The 23,516-nt window shown below is 46.7% G+C and overlaps 1 protein-coding gene across 1 annotated transcript in view; it reads left to right on the top strand.

The window, feature by feature from the left end:
- The window catches only part of AGPAT2 (1-acylglycerol-3-phosphate O-acyltransferase 2), a 492,970-nt gene that overhangs the window by 263,040 nt on the left and 206,414 nt on the right, over nucleotides 1-23,516 (top strand). Inside the window, exon 3 of the mRNA XM_078641925.1 lies at nucleotides 10,596-10,771. Within this exon, the coding sequence (XP_078498051.1) occupies nucleotides 10,596-10,771 (176 nt within the window). The remainder of the gene's footprint in view (nucleotides 1-10,595; nucleotides 10,772-23,516) is intronic.

Below are 23,516 nucleotides of genomic sequence, written 5' to 3'. Positions count from 1 at the left end.
TCACCCTGTTTCTGCTAAAAGTTTGACTTTTGTTCGAACTCGTCCTTCGACTTTGAGATACAGCTCTGATAGGAATAACCTGGACTTTGACTTCGCCATGGACACTCTCACAGAGGTCGGTTCATCAGCGGAGATTCAACCCTCGTTACACAAATATGACTACACCTTGTTAGAAAACGACCAGCAGAGGTCAGTAAAATACCCGAATCACTTTAGCATTCTCTAGATTCTCGTCCATAGAAATTGTCTTCCACGAGCACCCATAGACAATAATAATATTTTCAAATCTTGTATTTTCAGTGATATGACCACCGAAGGCCCTGATTTTATATAAAAAACAGAGCTTTGAACTATACCATTTCCCGCTGAATGGCAATATTTCTATCCATGTGTTCCCATATGTGTCACACAGTTTGGTGCGTACCTTCCCTCCATGTTAAAGAACAGTAGATGTTTCAGCACCCAGGGTAATGTGCTGCATAGCTAAACACAAATGAGGTCCCAAAGGCGAGACCGATTGTATTGCAAATGCTTGTTATATGTTTGGTCTTCTTCATTGAGAATATTTGTCTGATGCCTTCCTTCTTGTCTATTTAGATACCTATGAAAAGCTACTGTATGTACCCCATTATTCACTGACACATTTTAGATCACGTATTAACTTAAGGAGCAGAAACACAGTGAGGAGGATACCAGTGGATTGAAATTGCCTTTGTTTTATTGCTTTACATCTAGCTGTCGAAAAATCCTACACAAATTAGATCAGAGAGCAAAGGTTTTCTATCAAAACTATATAGTGCAGAAATGGTTAGCCATAAGGAAGGAGCAGGCACAGAGGTAATCTCCGTCAACTGCCTAATAAACAGTAGAATTATAAAATGATAACCCTAATATTTTTGGCAGTGAGTATGCCCCACGGAGAAAATCAAGACTTAATCACTGTAGGAGGCTGACTTAGTATATGGTGCTCACTTATGTAAGTGTAGCACCCTGCACGTATCCAGACAACCCTTATGGTGATTTTATTGGTCTTACACAACCTTAAAAATCTCTCTTAAGTAGTAGCTGTGGAGAGCAGCCTTCAGGCTTAGTTCAGAAGGAGTATTTGCAGTTTATTTTACCAGTACTTAATCTTATAGTGTAAGTTAAGTGAAAAAGAACCACACAGTGTAGTTATAAAAATATGTCTTTATTATAAACACTCACACATTGCAATATCTCCTACCCGGAGATATAACCACAATACACACAATTCTTTGATAATAGAACAAGTAAGTAGCACAAATACACCGTGGTCTCCAGGGGGGAGACCAAACCATATACTAAAATAGTGGAATGCGAACCATGACCTCAGTCGAGACTGGACCCAGAAGATGTAGAAGAGTCTGAGACCCAAGGCACCACCCAAGGTAAGTACTCAGGAACCCCACTGAGGCCGTGTGTGGGGTGGGAACACGACTGGGGACTCAATACAAGTCAATGGGTAAACTGCAGTTTTTAAGAAGGACCCTTCCCAGCAGACGCTGAAGAAACCCAGTGGAAGATGGGAGGTTGGAGAGTCACCCCGCCTACACCGAAAGACCTTCAACTGGATTCCCAACGAACACAGGAAACCCGTCACTCACGCCCTTATCAGCAACAGGTTGGTTTACGGCAATGCACTCTACGTCGGGATCAACAAGAACCTCACCCACAAACTTCAGAATGTCGAACGCTGCTGCCAGACTAGTCCTAAACCTACCACGCCACTGCCACATCAGCCAACCCCTACGGACACTACACTGGCTCCCCGTCGATAGGGGAATCCCCTACAAGCTTCTCACCCACGCCCACAAGGCCCTTCACAGCACCGGACCCGCCTACATGAACCACAGCCTCATGTTCCACGCACCCCAATGCTCCCTCTGCTCGGCCCAGCTCTCCGTCCCGAAGGTACCTCGCGTCAAGTAGACCAGAGCAGCAGGACGCTCCTTCTGCATCCTCGCTGCCAAGGCATGGAAACCTCTCCACCTCTGACAGACACCATCACTTCCCATGTACTTGAAGGACCTCAAGACCTGGCTCTTCGAGGGAGCTCCGTGATCTTTCGGGAGCTGCACGCCTCCCTTTCCCCTCCTCAGCGCCTTGAGACCGTTTTTGGGCGCGTAGCTGCGCTTTACAAACTTCTGATTGATTGATTGAAGGATACACAGGAACTAAGATATCTACACCAGGCACACCGGGTGCATAGGTAAGAAGTGGCTTCGTAAACCGCTGTAGACCACAATGGAAGACTTTAGTGAAGATGCTGCTGGCAAAGAAGGCGAAAGAATCCGGTGGAACCCAAAAGTGTATTCGGATGAGAGGAACCTGCAAGCAGAGGAGGCAGAGTGTATGCCACTCAGGAGTGACCAGGAGGCACGGAATACAAATGTCCACTGATGTCGAAGATGCAGGAGAGTTGATGGTGGAAGACCAGAAGCCGTTCGCGAGCTGTCCCACTTCGTATATCAAGAGCTAGAGGGTCAGTGTCCAGCAGGGGCACCAACAAGCCTTGGCAACGTCAACCAACATAATAGTTGAAAAAGGTGCAGTGTTGGGACCAGCAAGGTTCAAGTGACTCACCACAAGCAGGTAAGTCAGAGCAGGCCCCAAGCAAGCACGGGAGCCCAATGGAGCCAAAAAAGACCCTCACGAGGACCCACTGACCAAAGGCACAGGAGTTGCAAGAGGACCTGGAGCAGCTCACCAAAGGATGAAGGCTCACGGTGCAGCAAATTCGGTGCAGGTGAAGATCTTGGCTGCAGGAGATGCTAGAGGCTGGAGCTTCTTGAAGCCCGAATATCAGATGAAGAGAGTCAACAAGCCTTGGCAATGGCAAGTCGACGAGGTGCACAGTGGTACTGCTCCAGCGGTTCCGACAAGGGATACTGACTTCAAACTTGCTGTGAAGACAGTGCAGGCCATGAGGTAGTTGCAGAACCACCACTTGTGTTGCTGAACCTTTCAGAGTCTGTAGGAGCTCAGAAACAACAGACCAGTCAGATTCGTTGTGGTGCCTGCGGATGCAGGGAAGTGACTCCTTCACGTCAACAGAGATTTCTTCAGGTGTCTTGGAGGTCCACAACCTTGTAGAAGAACCTGTAAGTACAGGTACAGATGACAAGAAGACTGTCAGGACAACGAGACCAGGAGCAGCAGGAGTCTCCCAGTTGCAGTCTTGGTTCCCAAAGCGAAGGCCAGGAAAGTTCAAAGTGCCCAGACGGTTTAAGATGAAGTGGTTTCTGATCTGAATCTTGTTCCACGAAGAATCTCAGGAATCAACCACAAGTAATCCCTTAAGTACCCTAGAGAAAGAGTTTGGGCGATCCAGGGGACCCTCCCACAGGTGGCGCTGGACGCTGGGGAGGATACTCCCATGTCCTTTGTCCAGTTTTGCACCAGAGTGGGAGCCAACGGCTCCCTGAACATGTTTCAACTGGAGTATGCAAGGAGGGCACCAAATGTGCCCTTCAAAGCAGTCTGGTGGTGCTGGCAAGCACCCCCACACTGTCCCAATACACTAAGTTCTGTCTGAGAGGTGGTCACACCTCCCTGTGACAGGAAACCTATTGTCTTGCCTTCCCCTGCTCAAGCTTGGCTCAGCTTGTTTGACTACCCCCATAGTGTTTGATTTCCCTAATAATAGGGTTGAGGTTCTCTTCCGTGTGCTGCACCATGAGAAGGGTGTTGTCTGCATTCATAGATCGTATTGTGTAGCGAAATCCTAAATTGACCCCTGCCCATGGTGACATTGTTGTAGAAAACGAGCTAAAGGCTCCATGGTGAGGGCTAAAAAAATCTGAGACCGGGTACAACCCTACCTCGTACCACGGGTGATGGGGGTAGATGATGATAGCCCACCATTAACGTATTCGGGCCTCAGGGATGGTAGAAATTACGCGTATCCACGGCAGGAGAAATCAACCCAGACCCATTAGTTCTAACACAGTGAACATAAAATTGAACTCTACCAAGTCGAAAGCCTTTGTGGCGTCTAAAAAAGCAACTACTATTAGCAACTGAGTTGAACTGGTGAGTAAGTGCAAAAAAGGATCACAAATTATTCGCAGTGGACCTGCCAGGTATAAAACTGGACTGGCCTGGCCTGGTCTAACGAGGTAGGGTAAAACATGCAATAACCTGTTGACAAGAGCTTTGATCAAGATCTTGTTAACTACATTGATAAGCAGAAGGGGCCGGTAAGAACCGCACTCCTAAGGGTCCTTCCTAGATGTAAGTAATGTAATGACAATGTCTTCTCTCAAGGACTGCAGGAGGCAACCCTCAGCTACTGCCTCTTCATAAACAGCCAATAGAATAGAAACAAGTTCCTTTCTTTTAGACCTTATAAAATTTGTCCAGAAGGCTGTCACTACCAGAGGTGCTACTATTTTTCAGTTGCTTTATCATGGAGAATAACTCCTCCGCCGCAAGAGGCCGGCATAGCTGATCTTGGGCAGTATCATCCAACCAGGCCAGAGCAACCATATCCAGATAGTGATGAAAATCAGAAGAAGTGTCAACAGTGGTGGAATAGGTGGGCGTAAAAGTAGGTAAAGACAGTGAGTATATCAGCCGGGTAGTGTACATCCACATCCTATGCGGTCCACAGCTGCGTAATATATTCAAATGCCCATTTGGGTTTCAGTAAGGAAGCAAACATGTGACCTGACCTGTCTCCTTCCCCGTTCTCCCCCCAACATAAACTTTAAAGACTCAGTTCTGAAATCACATTTGGTGTCTGGAAATGGACTATAAGAAGGGGAGCTGGAGGCCCCAAAAATTGTCCACTGCCAAGCAGCAGACTGTGCGTGGAAAAGAACTCTGCAAGACTTCTGCCTGTGAACAGGACTGGAAGTTAAGGCCGGCCAGTCTCCCAGCTGGGTGATGGGACATCACCCAGGGAAACTCCAAGACCACCTGCCATTAGAGACTGGAGCACCAGTACCTTCCTGCTTGCTAAGACCAGTGTACCCTGTGAGGAAGAAAGGATCTGTGGAGGGAGTGATATCCAGTGGGGGGTCCTGGCAAGTGGATCCTGGAGCGAGGTGCCAGTGTGACTAACATGATGATCGGGCCATTGCCCAAGTGTGGTGGGAAAGTTGGTGATCCCATTTCCGAACATGTGAGAGTTCAGCAAATTCATGTGAAATCTAGTTTACCCGTGGGTCACTAGTGTCCTTTTCAGGCAGGAAGCCCTTAGCAATTGGGGCCGATGTTCTGGGACCTACCAGAATTTTCTTCCTCTGAATGCACTTAGAGGGACAGAGATGGGGTGTTGCACTCACATGCCAACAGGCATGCTGGAAGGTAAGCAAATGCTAATGGCACATTTGCACCTTTGGTCACCCGATGTTGCTGGATAGACCAAAAATGTGTGATAGGGTGTCAGGCCTAGCATAATTGATGGTTGGTGGGATTCAGCATCAAAAATGGCATCAAACTAGTCTACAGGAGACCACTTAGTTAAAGAGAGCTCTTTTTGAGGGAATTATTTTTAAAGGGTTGGGGCAGTGAGAGTGTGGATATCAGCCATGGGCTAGCACTGTGTTCTATGTGCAGTAGGTATGCTGTTAAAAACAGTATTTTGCATGCACAGTCACCATATTGAGGAGATAAAGGGATTGCACAAAATGAGCTCAATAGTGGAATGCATGGGCCAACAGCCATCTTGCTTTGGGATATCTTGTATGGTGAACATTGCAGAGTTTTAACTTCCTGTGATGGTTTCACGTCAGTTTGTTAGGCAGAGACAGAATTAAAGGCCACAAGAAAAATCACTCTTTGCATGGACATTGCAAGCTTATAGGTTATCCTGCTTAGCATGAAGAATACCTTCCTGTATTGTGCACCCTTCTTGTTAGATATTCCTTGGTTTAATCTTCCTAGCATTTGGAGTAATCTGTAAGACTTTCTTGGGTCCCATCAGATTCCCCTCTTCCCTTGTTTTGATGCCCTGTTTCCCCAGGATCCCTGTAAATCAGCACAGTGTCCAACACTTTGCTGGCTCTTTGGGTCTTGGCAAGCTGCAGAACTAAAACAGGTTTGTTTACAGTCCTTGCTGGCTTAACATTGGCGTCATTATTAGTAGGCAGAAGGTCCAGTATTATTGGGGGTCAAAATAGATCTAAAACTACTACAACTCGCAGTGTGGCGCCACAGTGATCCGTAGATCCCCACTTTTTTAATGTGCAGGTTTACCGTCCTCATTAGGTACTAGTGCCTTTTGCTTTCTGTTTTGAAAATAATGCAGATGATACCAAGGTATTATTTAATTTGTCACAAACCCTAATCACACAAGAGTATTGTAGCAGAGCTGTTTTGTGTGATCCAAGAGTGGAAGAAGACCAGTTGATTGAGCTTAAATGTTACAAAGACTGAGTTTATGCTCATTGGCACTGATCACTGATTATAAAGGAAGCACTCTGGCCAGTGCTCCTTTTATGTCGTCGGTGTAGATATTCCAATAAAGGATAGAGTAAAGACGTTGTGAGTAATTTGTGGGCAAGTGACAAACTACGAACAGTCAGGTGAATAAGATAATCCAGACATCCATATGTCATCAAATGTTATGAAGCAAGGTCCATCGAATACTTTCTTAGGATGACAGAGCTGCCATTGCCAGAGTGGTGACTGGGGCCAAGTCCGATTATGGCAATGCCGTGCTGGTTGGTACTTCTGAGTTAAACATAAGATGGTTGCAGGTTTTAACGAACTCTATTGCTAGGGCTGTTTTTAATTTCCAAAAAGTTGCACATATTTCCTCCTGTCTGTGGGAACGGATTTGGATTCCAGTTGCTACATGAATTTAAAACTCTGGCCTTGAGTCATAGCTCTATATATGGCAATGCTCCAGGTAACTTTTATGCAATGCGTTTCTGTACATAGCCTAAAGCTATATTTGAGATTAATAGGCAAGCAGTAGCTTGCTCCCCTACAGAGTACGTGAAAAAAGGCAGGCGTAAAATCCTTTCAAGCAGTTCCTTGCCAACCCTGGTATTCTTTTTCAGATTACCAGACACGCTATTTCAAAAGAATCAAAAGCTTTCTTATATGAATAATTTTGCTGAGGAAGAGATACCAAGCCTGTGATTGTCTGATTTATTTAGATTACGGTATTCTTTTCCTTTTTTTGTAAGGTAACCCTTACTTAATGAAGGGAATTCCACTATTTTATGGAGATGATTACAGAAGGATAATTTAGCATATTTCAGAGTAGTGAAGATTCTGTGATGAGTCCCAATATTTGTGGTTGAAAGGCATACTATTCAGAAGAGATATTGGGAGTGGATAGTACTTTACCCAGAGGATGGTAATTGTATGAAATATTCTCCCATCAAGGATGTTTGTGTATGGAAAACATGATTCATGGCAGCATGAGGCAAGAAGATGGAGGCTATAGAGGGACTTCCTAGATGCAATAGGTAAAAAATTAGGTCAAGTACATTTGAATTCCTTGACTGATAAAGGCTGACTAGTTAAATAATAGGAGAACCAGACTCCTAAGCACATTCCACTGCATTCAGCAGTGACAGTTTAGAAGTTTTAAAGCCCCAGTTCACCATGGAATTGTAAAGTCATCCATGTTCATAAATATATGCTTCAGCGACCAGAAGAAAGCTGTAACTTGCAGTCAGCCATCTTATCTGAAGAAGGTGCTGTGGAGCCTTAGTAATGGGTAATTGTGCAGAACTAACTCCTGGACTCCCGGTTATGGGTACAGTAGACAACCATGTTATTAATATATCATAAGCTCATATAGGTGCTTTAGGAAGTCTACATCCTTCCCCTTTTTACGTCATAAGGGCAAGGATTCCATGTCCGGCAGTGTGGTTAGGAGCTGTTGCCTATTCCTGGGTATTCGTTTGGTTTCCTGTAGTGTAGGGCCTTGGGACCTGTTAGCAAAAAGGTGTGTGGTCAGGGCAGAGTCCAGGTAGCCAGTGTGTTTCCAGCTCTCCTTTTGACATTCACAGTCCAATTTTTACCTTCCCCTTCCTAAGTTCTCTGCTTGCCTGTAAGGAAGAAAGTGTGTGGTCGGTGCACAGTCCAAGTGTATATAGTCGGTGTCCAGGTTGATTTCAGTGTAAGAGGATTAAATAGGACTTTCATGGTACCACCCCTTCCATGTTTCCTGTCACTTGAAACCTATTGGCAGGTTAATGTTGGATCTGCCTTCTTACCCTGCCTCCCTTTCCTATTTGGTGTTTTGGAATCCTGGCTCTGCAACGTATTTAAAGGGAGATGCTACCTCTCCCAACTATTGATCCCCCCTGAAGTTTCTGGTCTTCTCTAATCGTATGATCTTTACGGTCTGGATTCTGGCACAACAAATCACAGGTAAGGTGCTGTCTCTGGTCTTTGAGAAACTCTCGAGCTCTGTTTAATGAAAAATTTCCTAACTAACTTAACCGAAAGTTTCGATTCTACTAAGGACTCAGAGGCGAGGATTATGAGACCACATTCCCAAACACCCTCGGGGAAAAAGTGGTCATCAAAAAACAAAGAAGGGATAACATATCCCTCAGTCCACACAGCCAATCATAAACCAGGATCCTTCTTCCTCCCCTTGCTCATCCTCTTTCTTTGCTGCTCAGCTGCCACAGATGAGTGTTTTCCCCTTTCTGTATTGTTATATTGCGAGTTGCCCCATGCCTGCTGTATTGTTTATTACATGTCTTTGTGCTATTCACGGCGGTTTCAGCCGTTTTTGTAAAGGTTTTACTACTGTTGTGCTACGTGCGGCGCTGGTGCGCTGTTGCGACTCACCTCTGGCTCGGATCGTTGGCCTGTTGAGTTGCCGCTCCAGCATGCTCCCGCCTGCTCCACGCCTTAGGGCAGCCCAGTGTGGTCTCAATTACAGGTTTTAAAATGGCGGCTGTGTAATAAAACATTTAAAGTATAAGCATAATCCGAAGCCTCCAGTCCTGACATAGAATTGTGTTGCAGAGGGTGTTTCTCAACCTGTGACATACAAGTAGCCTTATTGGGGTGAGTGACCACTTTTCACGGCGCTTGGACTGCATGTTTTAGAAATGCTAAAGAAACATGAGGGCTGATGTACAAAAGGCACTTCCAAAGCCTGTGCTTTGCTAAATTGCAGGTTGAACGAAAAAAACCAAAACGCAGTGCAAAAAAGGTGACATTGCCAGTTGTGAATGGCTCTGCTACTGACTATGAGTATGTTCCTCCAGCTAGGCTTCTTTTACTCAAAATACTCTTGTAAATTACTTGACATGTTATAGCATCTCCTTATACAACAATAGACGTCAGTAAGTTAATCAGACTTCAAAAGGAAAATAAGATTATTTTGGGGGGGGGGGTTTTATATAGCGCAAACTCAACCCAAAGGTATCAGAACGCTTTATATGACCACCAGTTGCATCACAGACGGACACCATTTATTTTGTTGGCAAAAGACACACAATTGATGGACGGAATGCAGAACAAATCCAAACATTCACCCCCAGTCAAGAGATCTGGGTTAAATCCATCATTCTTTTGTTCACCATGCCACCCCAGTTTAGACCTGGCCATATGCAAATCAGTCTTGACCCTGTGCCTCATGGGAACAGTCCAGCCTGAACTGCCAAGCCAGGGCGTCCCTGGACCGGAAACAAGCATCCTTGGACCGGTTTCGGGGTTTCACCCCTCTCCAGCCCGGATAGCTTGATTCCAGTGGCACAGTGAGCCCAGGATCCACGTCTGGGCATACCTGGCGCACTTTAGGCGAGAAAGCAAAAGACACACAATTGATGGATGGAATGCAGAACAAACCCACATTGATTTTGTTAGGCACGGGGAGATTAAGTGATGTGCCCAGAATCACACAATGTTGGGTGTTACTGCAGAGACTCTAACCCGTTTCCCCAGCTTCGAGGTCGACCTCTCTAGCCATAAGGCAACATCCTCCATGATGATTCGTTTTCTAAATGTTATCTCTTATAGGATACACCAGTAGCAGTCCGTCCCCTGCCAAAGTGGCGGGGCAGGCTGGAGGCTGGAGGCTGTAGGCGGGAGGTGGGGTGGATTGGAGCTCTGGGTACCAAGTAAAAATATATATTTTTCAAATTACGTACCCAATTGCCGCTGCTGCTTCGTGCTGTTCCGAGCACAGGCTCCCGGAATGCACTGCGGCCAATCATAATGCTGCAGGAAAGCAGTATGAGGATTGGTCTGAGCGCTGGGGCTTTGTGCTACCATGCACACTGGGAACCTGTGCCTGCTTTCTCCAGCCCCAGCAACGCAGCTGGGGCTGGAGAAAGCTTCACTGCGTGTTAGGGTTTGACTGGCCTGAAATGGCTGGACAAACCCACATGCGCAGAGAAGGAACAAGTGAGTGCAATGCCTCTCCCCCACCACAGTGTAATCCCCCTGGACCCTCCCCCAAGACTCGTCCGAGTTCTGGGGGCGGGTCCAGTGGGATTAAAATAGAGGGGCCACTGCTAGGATGCACTATTTTTCTAACATGGTTCAGCCTATGTTAAAATGTAGTACAATCAAACGATTAGATTATACGTTATCTGCTTATTTGAAATGTTTGAGAATTCCAAAAATAATTGTCTTCTTTTTTACAGGTTTGATGGAGATCCTACCCGACCGCTGCGTTCAGATAGCCAAAAAGGAGTTGTTGTACGCAGGATCCGTGGGATTGATAACCTACCTGGGGGGAGTCATTTATATCAACAGGAAACGGACAAGTGATGCCAAGAGCGTGATGGAAGAAGTTGGAACTATCATGATGAATGAAAATGTGAGCACAGAGAGTTAAAAAGCATGCATTTATATTTCTAGTTATTGGTTGTCAGTAGCATTTCTGGCAGAAATGTTGTACATAGCAAACCTATTTCAAGAAAGAACAGTGTATGTTTGAGGGGCTACATTTAAAGACAAGGATGCATCTGACTTATAATGAATATACCAAAAAATGAGATGAATTAGAAGCAGTATTATATCGATGGTCGATTGAGCGCATAAGGAGTTCCAGGACACATATTAGGAGCGGTCCTATAGGTAGGATGAAAAGCAATATAATCCTCAGCCATGACGAGGTGTTAGCATGGCGGTATCCTCATCTGTGCTTAGTGTGAGAGATGTCAAAAGAGGTTGACTATGGTGGATATGCTTGTGCAGAGTGACACGTTATGTAGTTTTAATTTATGTTATGCCAAAGTCTTCACCAACTGTTCAGTTGGGTGCATGGTGCTCCACTGCTGAGGAGGTACACCTTCACATCTCAAAAAGACCCTTTGGTCCAGCATTTGCATCTTTCTTTATGGCTGGTGTCTTATTCTGGTAAACATTTTACTGTGTTGGATCAAAATTAGGAAATGTGCCAACGCTTGTGTTCACCCATTAAAGCACAAGCAGAATACCATAGTAAGATCAGAATATCAAACACATACCAACAATGCCAAAGATGATCCAATAAAAAGGATCCCATTGCAGAGGAAAATACTGTAAGCATATCAAGTCATAAGCAAGTCCTGAATAGGGTGCGTGTTTTTGGGGATCGAAGTACCAGTCACCAGTTTGGTTTTGTTGAAAGTTTCTAGACACAATAGTTGGTGAATGTAAAAGCCAGGAGATGAAGATTGCCTTCAGGAGTAAAGTATCTCGGTGGGAAAAATAAATAGCTAGAAGAAACAAGCATTGGCAAAGCCAATAGGTCTCGCCGCTTGTGGGCAAGTGACGGGGCTTCATAAATAACGGAAGGCAGATGTTTGTGCTCGAAAATTATTGAAGACCATCCTTTAACAACGCCCTTTTCCTAGGCCTCCCGGATTATTTGGTTCAGCGCCTGCAGGTGGCACAGAACTCGGCAGCCCGGGCAATCTTTGGTCTGCATAGACGAGCACGGGCTTCGGAGTTGCTGCAGACGCTCCATTGGCTTCCAATCCGGAAGCGGATTGTTTTTAAATCTCTGACGCTGGTGCACAAGGCTCTGTTTGGCTCAGGCGCAGGATACCTGAAGAAAAGACTAGCCTTCTATCGCCCAGCTCGCTCATTGCGTTCAGAATCCCTGTTCACTGCTGTGGTCCCACGCGTGCGGAAGGCCCGTATTGGGGGGCGCTCTTTCAGCCTTAAGGCCTCCCAGCTGTGGAATGCGCTTCCATTGGCACTCCGCAGCACTCCTAACCTGCTTCAATTCAGGAAGAATTTGAAGACTTGGCTTTTTAATCATTCTGTTTAGGTGGCTTTTTCTCTTTTTGGGTTCTGTTTTACCTGTTACGTTGATTTTACACTGTAAGTTGCCTGTGGAAAGCGCCGGGACACTCTTTTAGAGTAGCCGCGCGCTATAAAAAATGCACTCTAACATAACATAACAATTAAGAAAAGAGTATCCAGTTAGGAAGCTGAGACTCCGATAATATACAACCCTCGGTCGGTGATGGGGTTTAAAAACCTCAGGCCAAACACTGCCAATGTAATAAAACAGACCGCAGCCCAGGACAGCTGTAGAATCTGCCCAGGGCAGTTGGCTACCACCGTCCGGAAGATGACTCCAAACCACAAACCGAGCAGCACTTAATTACACAAGGCATCTCTGCACACAGGCAATCTGGGGGGTTGTGGGTAGCATACATTCAGATTCTGCAGGTCTGTGTGCCTATTTTGGATAGATGATTCTGCGTGGCGATTGTTGATGTCTGGGTGTGAGTGGCTTTAGGCGGCTGGTATGGTTATGCGTGTCTGGCAGGTGTTGTGGGAGGTTGGCGTAGCTGATTCTGGACAACTGGTTGGGAGTGCCTTTCTGTGGGAAAATGGCCACGAGAGGCTGCTTAAAGACGTCTGGTTGTGCATTCTCCTGCCAATAACTGCCGTTAGTGAGCACGGTGCAGCCTAGAGTTTCCAATAAACACCACACAAATACATTTACAGGACCAGTACACATGTCAGTCACATAGGGACATGGGGAGCCACTGGCTGCCCCTTTACAGTAGCGTTTGCACATAAGTCTCTTGCGCATGGCATGTCATATGCTTCACAAAAAGTGCAACGCAAGGCCGCAGCACCTTGTACCTGGCACAGGCTGCACCAGCTATCTCCAAGGGTGAGTTTTAGGCGAGCAGAATGAAAGGAGCCCAGAACCCAGTTTACCAACATGCAGTACGTCACCGGTCCGTTGATGTGGAAGGGCAGTACATAACGCCACACTGCACCTGATGCAGGCACCCAGCCAATGAGGCAAGAGGGTCTGGGGCACGTTGACGCAACGGAACAAGCCGGGCTCCGAAGACCCTACACAGTGTAGACCTGCACCTCATTAAACATTCCTGCCCCAAAGTACGGCTACGGCCCGCGGACGAGATGTGTGAGGGACATAGTGGCAATATCGGCCCACTCACCAGCCCGCTCGCAGCAACATGCATGTCGCAGAAATAAGCAGACAAGACAACTTTTTGTTGGAGAAAAGTAGCTGCAGGTTTATTAGCATAAACACATGCCAACAAGGTGGGTTATCTTACAGACGATCCAAAGGCAAGCCGCCCCTCGCGGCCAACCACCTGATGGGCCAATTTGCAACGTGGCCTTAGCCAATCGTTGCTTAGCGGTTGTGGTGAGGAGATAGCCCCTCCCATTTCCGGTGAACCATTGGTCCACCCTCTTGCCCACGCCCCCCCTAAGAGTGGCGGAGCGTTCAAGCGACCCCCGGTTGTACAGGTTTCCAACCGCCCGTAGGATAGCGGGGCGCCGTTGCACCCCAGGGTCCACCGCACAGACTTCCTGGAGATATTAGGCCTCCGCATCCTTTGTGCTCCTGAAGAGGGTACTCCCGGGTACCTTTCGGTCTCTGGATCGCCCTGTAACTCAGCCTGCAACACAAATGAGAAAAGATTAGAAGACATTTCCCCCCCACCCTGAAAGCGCCGGGTATGCGGTAGGGAGGGAAACGGCATCAGGGTGAGGGGACAGCGGACAAAGAGTCCGCTAGGTGGGCGGGGGAGGAATAAATACTCTCCCCTGCCCACACCAGGCCGGAAGTGACGCGCGGGACCCTCCGGGATCTCTTAGCGCTGGGCTGCCCCGTGTGCCATCTTATGGCACTATGGGGGCCGCCCTCTTACTTGTGTCCCCTGCGGGGACGTGTCGGTCGGCCTGCATAGTGCCAATATCGGTCCACTCACCAGCCCGCTCGCAGCAACATGCATGTCGCAGAAATAAGCAGACAAAACAACTTTTTGTTGGAGAAAAGTAGCTGCAGGTTTATTAGCATAAAATAAACATGCCAACAAGGTGGGTTAACTTACAGATGATCCAAAGGCAAGCCGCCCCTCGCGGCCTACCACCTGATGGGCCAATTTGCAACGTGGCCTTAGCCAATCGTTGCTTAGCGGTTCTGGTGAGGAGATAGCCCCTCCCATTTCGGGTGAACCATTGGTCCACCCTCTTGCTCACGCCCCCCCAAAGAGGGGCGGAGCGTTCAAGCGACCCCAGGTTGTACAGGTTTCCAACCGCCCGTAGGATAGCGGGGCGCCGTCGCACCCCAGGGTCCACCGCACAAACTTCCTGGGGATATTAGGCCTCAGCATCCTTTGTGCTCCTGAAGAGGGTACTCCCGGGTACCTTTCGGCCTCTGGATCGCCCTGTAACTCCGCCACAGCCCTGGGTGTGGCGACCGTCGCAGCCAGGGCCCCCCACCAAGGCCGGCATTCCTACTTACATCCTGCTATTTCTAGGGACTTTTCCTTAACCCGCAAGAATCGTTCCATGCTTATACTGGGCAGATGAACCCTTCCGTCACAACACACCTGAGAATATGGCGTGTAGCACCCAGTTCTAATGGGTCAAGACTCCTCTGCCCAATGAAATTACGCATAGCGCAGATCTTCCTGCACGCAGGCTCCATGGCCTCCCCTGCCAAGATCCCTGCCACTGGAGCCTGATGTGGATTCCTACCACTGACATTTACCTGTCCCCCTGGGTGCAACGTTGCACCCGGTGGTCATAGTGGTCTTCTAATCGGGTTCGTACCAGTCACATAGACCAGGCAAATCCCTTGATAAATGAGCTTGACCCTGGTGCATATAGCAAGGTGTCCCACATGTTAGAGGGAATAAGGATATGGAGTCCGTCATAAAACACTCCACCCTTGAAATGTGCAAAGCTCAGAGGAACTTCCTACACGCTGGCTCCAACGCCTCCCCTGCCGAGCGCCTTGTCTACAAAGCCGGGAGGGAGTTCCTGACTGCTCAATATCGTCTGTCCCCCACTGTCGGCTACTTCCCGCCTTATGGTGGTAAATTCCCACTGTAAGTTCATTATTGGTCTTGTCTTCTGATGCATTATTACGCCACAATGACCAGACAATTACATAGATGCCAAGTTAACCCTGCTGAGCACAGCGAGGTGTCACACGGGTTAGAGGGAATAATAGCATTGTGCCCGTCACAAGACACTGCACCACATGACGTGTCAAACTACAAAGCCAATGCTGCTTGCTGCACCTATGACTGTTCTCAGGTGCCCGGGCCCTGCTAACCGCTTGTGACCTAAGATACTTACACCAATAATGGTGTCGAACTACAAACTGAGTGTCACAAGTTTCCCATATTGGTCTTCTGGTGGAACCACTGGTCCCCTACTGGGATAGGGTAAATTCTGTGACAGGATGCACCACAACACACAAATGGCTGGCCGCAACAGCCAAGGCCGGTCTACGGACTGGACGTAGTGTGTCTGGGGTGCTTTTTGGGATCCAACTCTTGGTGCATGCTTGCACTTAATCAACTGCAATAGATGGACCGCCCACTGATTGGCCGCTAACTTCTCCGACATGCTTCTAAGGGAAGAATTAGTTTTTAGGGCTCGGGGTGGAGCTCCGAGATCCTAATGTTAAGGAAAAAAAAAAAAAAGTTTCTTTAGGGCTCGGGAAAGACAGATTCCTTAGTGCGCGAGTGTGTTTTTCTTATCTGAATGGTGATTGGTTGTCGCGGTGATGTTTTTGTAGTAGTCTTGATGCCATAGGGCATTAGGCGGCCATGTTGGCATTTTCTGAGCGGTAACGCGCACGGCAGAATATTCATCTTAATTAGGAGCTGTCAGAGTGCCCGTGTAATGCAATCCAGATGGTCTGAGGGGTGAGCGCGTTCAAGGTAAAATGACGAGAGGAGAGGAAGCAGGCGAGTCTCAGAGAAGATGACTCATACATGCTCGTCCACACTGTCAGGTTAACCAACTTAAAGCGAGCCAGCCTCTGTTGAGGCATGCGGCTATCATTCTCTGTAATGAAATGCCATGGATGTGTTAATGCACTCGTGCTTGGTAGCCAAGCATAATTATGCTCCTTTCATCTGTCACAACACATCTATGATTGGCATGAACCACCTCGAACGGTTTTTTCCTTTGCATAAAGATCAAAGTTTCAGAGAGGATGCTAGCAGACACCCATACACAGACGGCTTTTGGCACCGCATCGCGAGCTGCCTGGTCGCGCGCCAGGCAGCCACCGGGGCAGCTGAACGCCGGCTGCACGCGCGTTCGCTCTCCACATGTTGACAACGTGATGGCGGATTAAGTGCCACTAATTTAATAAAGCAACTCATACAAGGATATTGATGGAATGGGGAAAGGAAGAAAAAAAGACACTTGGACTGCCTGGAGCAAGGCTGAAAAAAGACAGAGCCGCTATTGATCGCGTGAGGTGCAGTTTTTTTAGTCACATGACTCAAGCTCATCCTCTCTTTACCAATATTCATCTGAGACCGCATAATGAGCATACGCATTGATTGGCAAGAGGGGCTGCAGCCTGGGAGGTGTCCGCACTGTTCTCCTTTGCATTGATAGGTCTCCGTTGAGAATGCATGTGGCCCTCTAACATGACTTATCATGTTCTAGGCCCTGACATTGATTTTGTTTGGGGGAGAAAACACAACGTTGCTCCCTTGACCTTTCTGCTCAGTCCTTTTGCAGCTGAAAAGACATTTTCATGACAGGGCAAACGCTAACACCCATCGTTAAGTGAAAAAGTGTGCAGCAGGTCAGTGTGGGCGGTCATACGTCATGATAACGCGATGAAAATATCGACCTACAGCCATATCTTGACCATAATATTGGCTATCCATATATTGTAAAGGTAAATGTACATTTACTATGTCTGTTGCCAGATTATTGTTATGACAATATTGTGTGGTATACATATTGTGTCTTTAATATTGTCCACAAATATATTGTTCACTGGAATTTATGTTTAAAAAAAAACCTGCTCCCACTGGGGCGATATCTTTGTAAACAGTATTTATTTAAATACATTTTCTGTACATCTGAAAGACAACCGAGTTACCATTATTAACTCCATTGCGAGGATTTTTTTGGGGTATTCAATGTTACGACCAAACTATGTCTCTGTGCATATTTCAACCACATAAGTGTACCTCGAATAGAAGGTAATCATGGGGTCTACTGCAGGTGTAGGATGGAATAGGGTGAGGAGGGGGACCAAGCTGTCCATACATGCCTTAAATAAGGCCTCTGCCTTGTTGAAGAAATCCATGGCGTACACACTCGCAGGGACTGTATAATTGCCTTGGATTCTGTTATGCTGTGGCCAGATGCGCTGCGGGGGAAAAAAATTCAAATTGGTGTGCACCATTGCATTGTCCTTATATGTTTTCCTAGTCTAAGGGGGATGACACTGCTGTACTGCTTGAATATTTAAATCAGAAAGCATCAGTACCACCACCACCAGTACTACCAGTACTGTGAGTAGTGAGTAGTGAGTAGAGTAGTGAGAGAGTGCAGAGTAGTGAGAGAGTGCAGAGTAGTGAGTGCAGAGTAGTGAGTGCAGAGTAGTGAGTGCAGAGTAGTGAGTGCAGAGTAGTGAGTGCAGAGTAGTGAGTGCAGAGTAGTGAGTAGTGAGTAGAGTAGTGAGTAGTGAGTAGTGAGTGCAGAGTAGTGAGTAGAGTAGTGAGTAGAGTAGTGAGTAGAGTAGTGAGTTGAGTAGTGAGTTGAGTAGTGAGTAGAGTAGTGAGTAGTGAGTAGTGAGTAGAGTAGTGAGTAGAGTAGTGAGTAGAGTAGTGAGTAGTGAGTAGAGTAGTGAGTAGAGTAGTGAGTAGAGTAGTGAGTAGAGTAGTGAGTAGTGAGTGCAGAGTAGTGAGTAGAGTAGTGAGTAGTGAGTAGAGTAGTGAGTGGAGTAATGAGTAGTGAGTAGAGTAGTGAGTAGTGAGTAGAGTAGTGAGTAGAGTAGTGAGTAGAGTAGTGAGTAGTGAGTGCAGAGTAGTGAGTAGAGTAGTGAGTAGTGAGTAGAGTAGTGAGTGGAGTAATGAGTAGTGAGTAGAGTAGTGAGTAGTGAGTAGTGAGTAGAGTAGTGAGTGCAGAGTAGTGAGTAGAGTAGTGAGTAGTGAGTAGTGAGTAGTGAGTAGTGAGTAGTGAGTAGAGTAGTGAGTAGTGAGTAGTGAGTAGAGTAGTGAGTGCAGAGTAGTGAGTAGAGTAGTGAGTAGTGAGTAGTGAGTAGTGAGTAGTGAGTGCAGAGTAGTGAGTAGAGTAGTGAGTAGAGTAGTGAGTAGTGAGTAGAGTAGTGAGTAGTGAGTAGAGTAGTGAGTAGTGAGTAGAGTAGTGAGTAGTGAGTAGTGAGTAGTGAGTGCAGAGTAGTGAGTAGTGAGTAGAGTAGAGTAGTGAGTAGAGTAGTGAGTAGTGAGTGCAGAGTAGTGAGTAGAGTAGTGAGTAGTGAGTAGAGTAGTGAGTAGTGAGTAGAGTAGTGAGTAGTGAGTAGAGTAGTGAGTAGTGAGTAGAGTAGTGAGTAGAGTAGTGAGTAGAGTAGTGAGTAGAGTAGTGAGTAGAGTAGTGAGTAGAGTAGTGAGTAGTGAGTAGAGTAGTGAGTAGTGAGTAGAGTAGAGTAGTGAGTAGAGTAGTGAGTAGTGAGTAGAGTAGTGAGTAGTGAGTGCAGAGTAGTGAGTAGTGAGTGCAGAGTAGTGAGTAGTGAGTAGAGTAGTGAGTAGTGAGTGCAGAGTAGTGAGTAGTGAGTGCAGAGTAGTGAGTGCAGAGTAGTGAGTGCAGAGTAGTGAGTGCAGAGTAGTGAGTGCAGAGTAGTGAGTGCAGAGTAGTGAGTGCAGAGTAGTGAGTAGAGTAGTGAGTAGAGTAGTGAGAGTAATGAGTAGTGAGTAGAGTAGTGAGTAGTGAGTAGTGAGTGCAGAGTAGTGAGTAGAGTAGTGAGTAGACTAGTGAGTAGTGAGTAGAGTAGTGAGTAGTGAGTAGAGTAGTGAGTAGTGAGTAGAGTAGTGAGTAGAGTAGTGAGTAGAGTAGTGAGTAGAGTAGTGAGTAGAGTAGTGAGTAGAGTAGTGAGTAGTGAGTAGTGAGTGCAGAGTAGTGAGTAGAGTAGTGAGTAGAGTAGTGAGTAGAGTAGTGAGTAGAGTAGTGAGTAGAGTAGTGAGTAGAGTAGTGAGTAGTGAGTAGAGTAGTGAGTAGTGAGTAGAGTAGTGAGTAGTGAGTAGAGTAGTGAGTAGTGAGTAGAGTAGTGAGTAGTGAGTAGAGTAGTGAGTAGTGAGTAGAGTAGTGAGTAGTGACTACAGTAGTGAGTAGTGAGTAGTGAGTAGTGAGTAGTGAGTAGTGAGTAGAGTAGTGAGTAGTGAGTAGAGTAGTGAGTAGTGAGTGCAGAGTAGTGAGTAGTGAGTGCAGAGTAGTGAGTAGTGAGTGTAGAGTAGTGAGTAGTGAGTAGTGAGTAGAGTAGTGAGTAGAGTAGTGAGTAGAGTAGTGAGTGCAGAGTAGTGAGTAGAGTAGTGAGTGGAGTAATGAGTAGTGAGTAGAGTAGTGAGTAGAGTAGTGAGTAGAGTAGTGAGTAGTGAGTAGAGTAGAGTAGTGAGTAGAGTAGTGAGTAGTGAGTAGAGTAGTGAGTAGAGTAGTGAGTAGAGTAGTGAGTAGAGTAGTGAGTAGTGAGTGCAGAGTAATGAGTAGAGTAGTGAGCAGTGAGTAGAGTAGTGAGTAGAGTAGTGAGTAGAGTAGTGAGTAGAGTAGTGAGTAGTGAGTAGAGTAGTGAGGTGAGTAGTGAGTAGAGTAGTAAGGTGAGTAGTGAGTAGAGTAGTGAGTAGAGTAGTGAGTAGAGTAGTGAGTAGTGAGTAGTGAGTAGAGGTGAGTAGAGTAGAGTAGAGTAGTGAGTAGTGAGTAGAGTAGTGAGTAGAGTAGTGAGTAGTGAGTGCAGAGTAGTGAGTAGAGTAGTGAGTGGAGTAATGAGTAGTGAGTAGAGTAGTGAGTAGAGTAGTGAGTAGAGTAGTGAGTAGAGTAGTGAGTAGTGAGCAGAGTAGTGAGTAGAGTAGTGAGTAGAGTAGTAGAGTAGTGAGTAGAGTAGTGAGTAGAGTAGTGAGTAGAGTAGTGAGTAGTGAGTGCAGAGTAGTGAGTAGAGTAGTGAGCAGTGAGTAGAGTAGAGTAGTGAGTAGAGTAGTGAGGTGAGTAGTGAGTAGAGTAGTGAGTAGAGTAGTGAGTAGAGTAGTGAGTAGAGTAGTAAGGTGAGTAGTGAGTAGAGTAGTGAGTAGAGTAGTGAGTAGAGTAGTGAGTAGAGTAGTGAGGTGAGTAGTGAGTAGAGTAATGAGGTGAGTAGAGTAGTGAGTAGTGAGTAGAGTAGTGAGTAGTGAGTAGAGTAGTGAGTAGTGAGTAGAGTAGTGAGTAGAGTAGAGTAGTGAGTAGAGTAGTGAGTAGAGTAGTGAGTAGAGGTGAGTAGAATAGAGTAGTGAGTAGTGAGTAGAGTAGTGAGTAGAGTAGTGAGTAGAGTAGTGAGTAGTGAGTTGAGTAGTGAGTGCAGAGTAGTGAGTAGAGTAGTGAGTAGTGGGTGCAGAGTAGTGAGTAGAGTAGTGAGTAGAGTAGTGAGTAGAGTAGTGAGTAGAGTAGTGAGTAGAGTAGTGAGTAGAGTAATGAGGTGAGTAGAGTAGTGAGTAGTGAGTAGTGAGTAGAGTAGTGAGTAGTGAGTAGAGTAGTGAGTAGAGTAGAGTAGTGAGTAGAGTAGTGAGTAGTGAGTAGAGTAGTGAGTAGAGGTGAGTAGAATAGAGTAGTGAGTAGTGAGTAGAGTAGTGAGTAGAGTAGTGAGTAGAGTAGTGAGTAGTGAGTTGAGTAGTGAGTGCAGAGTAGTGAGTAGAGTAGTGAGTAGTGGGTGCAGAGTAGTGAGTAGAGTAGTAAGTAGTGAGTAGAGTAGTGAGTAGTGAGTAGAGTAGTGAGTAGAGTAGTGAGTAGTGAGTAGAGTAGTGAGTAGGACATCACAGGCAGCAGCTGTGCAAGCTTCTTACACTCACAAGGAGACCACAGGCAGCTGAGGTGCAATCTTCTCCCACTCACAAGAACGACATCACAGGCAGCAGCAGTGCAAGCTTCTTACACTCACAAGGAGACCACAGGCAGCAGAGGTGCAAGCTTCTCACGCTCACAAGAAGGACATCACAGGCAGTAACGGTGCAATATTCTCACACTCACAAGGAGATCACTGGCAGCACACACCACATGAACACACTCCATAACACATAGCAACAATACATTGGCATTTACAATGCCATTAGCTCAAACTCAAATAAATCCGAGCCCGATTGCATTTCTAATGCTTGTTTAGCTTAGGCATAGATGATCACTTGTAATAATCGTCCCCTTTTGGCTGACCTGCACCCTATACAAATAAATATACATGTTGTGTATAGGAGAAATGTTACTCTAACACTCGTACTGAATGGCGTATGAAAACTGTAAAAGGAAACCTTATTTCGTACCTAAAACGATCAAATAACATCCTGTCCAGGAGAACGCTTACCAGTGGACTTAGCCAGGGCCCTCAACGCGTGTTAACCCAAGTTGTTGAATTGAGGCTGATAAAATAGCCTGCCCACATCCGGACCCTACAAGTAACACAGGCCACAACAATCACCTCCATGGCCAAAACGCACTTACCTATGTCCAGGTCCTAGCGGGGAGACTGGAGGAGGTATGTGTGGCTGAATCAGGCCCACAGTTCCCTGTAAAATGCTCCCGCACCACCCTAGAGCCAAACGTCCTGAGTATAAGAACTGGTGATGCCCCTCGTGAGGATGTCTCAACATGGGCCAATATGTCACACTTACGGAAGTCCAGACTTGACGCTCCCGAAGCCCCGCCCACCCGGACAGGCCCTCTCCCCTGCTGTGAGCAAAACCATATAGTGCGTCACCAGTACTGGCCTACAGACTTCTGGAAAAGACCCCTGTGCACCCCCCTAATGATTGACAAACCAGTCTAATGCCCATGTACCCGTGAAGATAACCTTCAATCCTCTCCGAGTTGAGGGCAGTAGTAGAATAAAGGAATATGTAGAGTATCTCCTCAAGTTAGTCACTTGTACCAGTCGTCCCCCTGTGCCTGGCCTTCGTGGACCCTATGGCGTTTTACCAAGCAAACTATACAACTGAATATACATGTTGTTCAACTGGGAAAATTAATACTTCCTCCTCTTATTCCCTGGCATGTGAACACTGCAGAGGGGACCCTACGTTAATCCTTGAATAACCACCAAATAAAATACTGTCTAGGTAAAAGCATACCTGCAAGTATACTACAAGTATACTACATACCCGTGGACTAGTCAAGGGCCCTCCACTGCGTGTCAACCTAGCTGTTAATTTGACTGTAAAAATGTACGTGCCAACCTCGGGACCCCCACAAGTGAGGTCAGCCGAACCAAACGCCTAACTAGCCAAAAACGCACCAACCTGTGTCCAGAGAGATGGAGCCAGGTAGAGGCTTCGTTGTATCAGCCAGACCTGTTGCGGAGCCAGACTTGAAAGGTCTCAGTGGGGTCAGGCTGAGGAGGAATGAGCGGCTAAAGCAGGCCCAAATTCTGTGCCAATTGGCCTTGCGGATAAGAAACTGGTGAGGCTGTGATCTATTTAAGAGAATGACTCAGCGTGGGCCATATAAAAGGAGGTATACGAGTGGCTTATGCAGACCCAACTAATCAGCGGGGCTACCCAGTGAGCTCAGACAATGTGCAGAAGATTGCCTGGTAATTCCCGACGATACCAATGCCTCACTATAATTGCTACAATGGGAGCACTACTTCTATAACCAGCCCATCTGCTGGCTCAGACCATGCTTAGTAGTTGCATAAAAATAAGAAACTACCATGTCGCTTTCTTGCGTAGCCCACCTAGAGCTAGCCACCCCCAACATGGCTGCCCACTTCCCACTGCCATGTGTGACCTATCCTGTTGGTGCACTATGAGTGACATGGGAAGGCTAAGACTGACACTTCCGTGTTAGCAATGAAACCAAGGAGATGAGGGAAACCTGCTATCCCTGACAACACCCATTTGACCAGCAAGGAACTCAAGAAGAACCTGGTTAAGGCTGCTTTTATGGGGTATCCCAATCTTGGAGTGTGCATGTGTGAGACAGACATGTAGCAATAATTGGGAGTCAGGTGCCCGATATGGAAAGAGACTGACGTAGCAGTGCTGTACAAAAGAACACATTCCATTACAGCACATGGAAACTACCATGTCATGTATGATATGGCCCGACACGCTCTTTGTTAAAAGACACGCATATCTAATGTG

Source organism: Lissotriton helveticus, chromosome 5_1, assembly GCF_964261635.1.
Source record: "Lissotriton helveticus chromosome 5_1, aLisHel1.1, whole genome shotgun sequence".
Lineage (NCBI taxonomy): Eukaryota > Metazoa > Chordata > Amphibia > Caudata > Salamandridae > Lissotriton > Lissotriton helveticus.
This window is presented reverse-complemented; position numbering and strand designations above follow the sequence as displayed.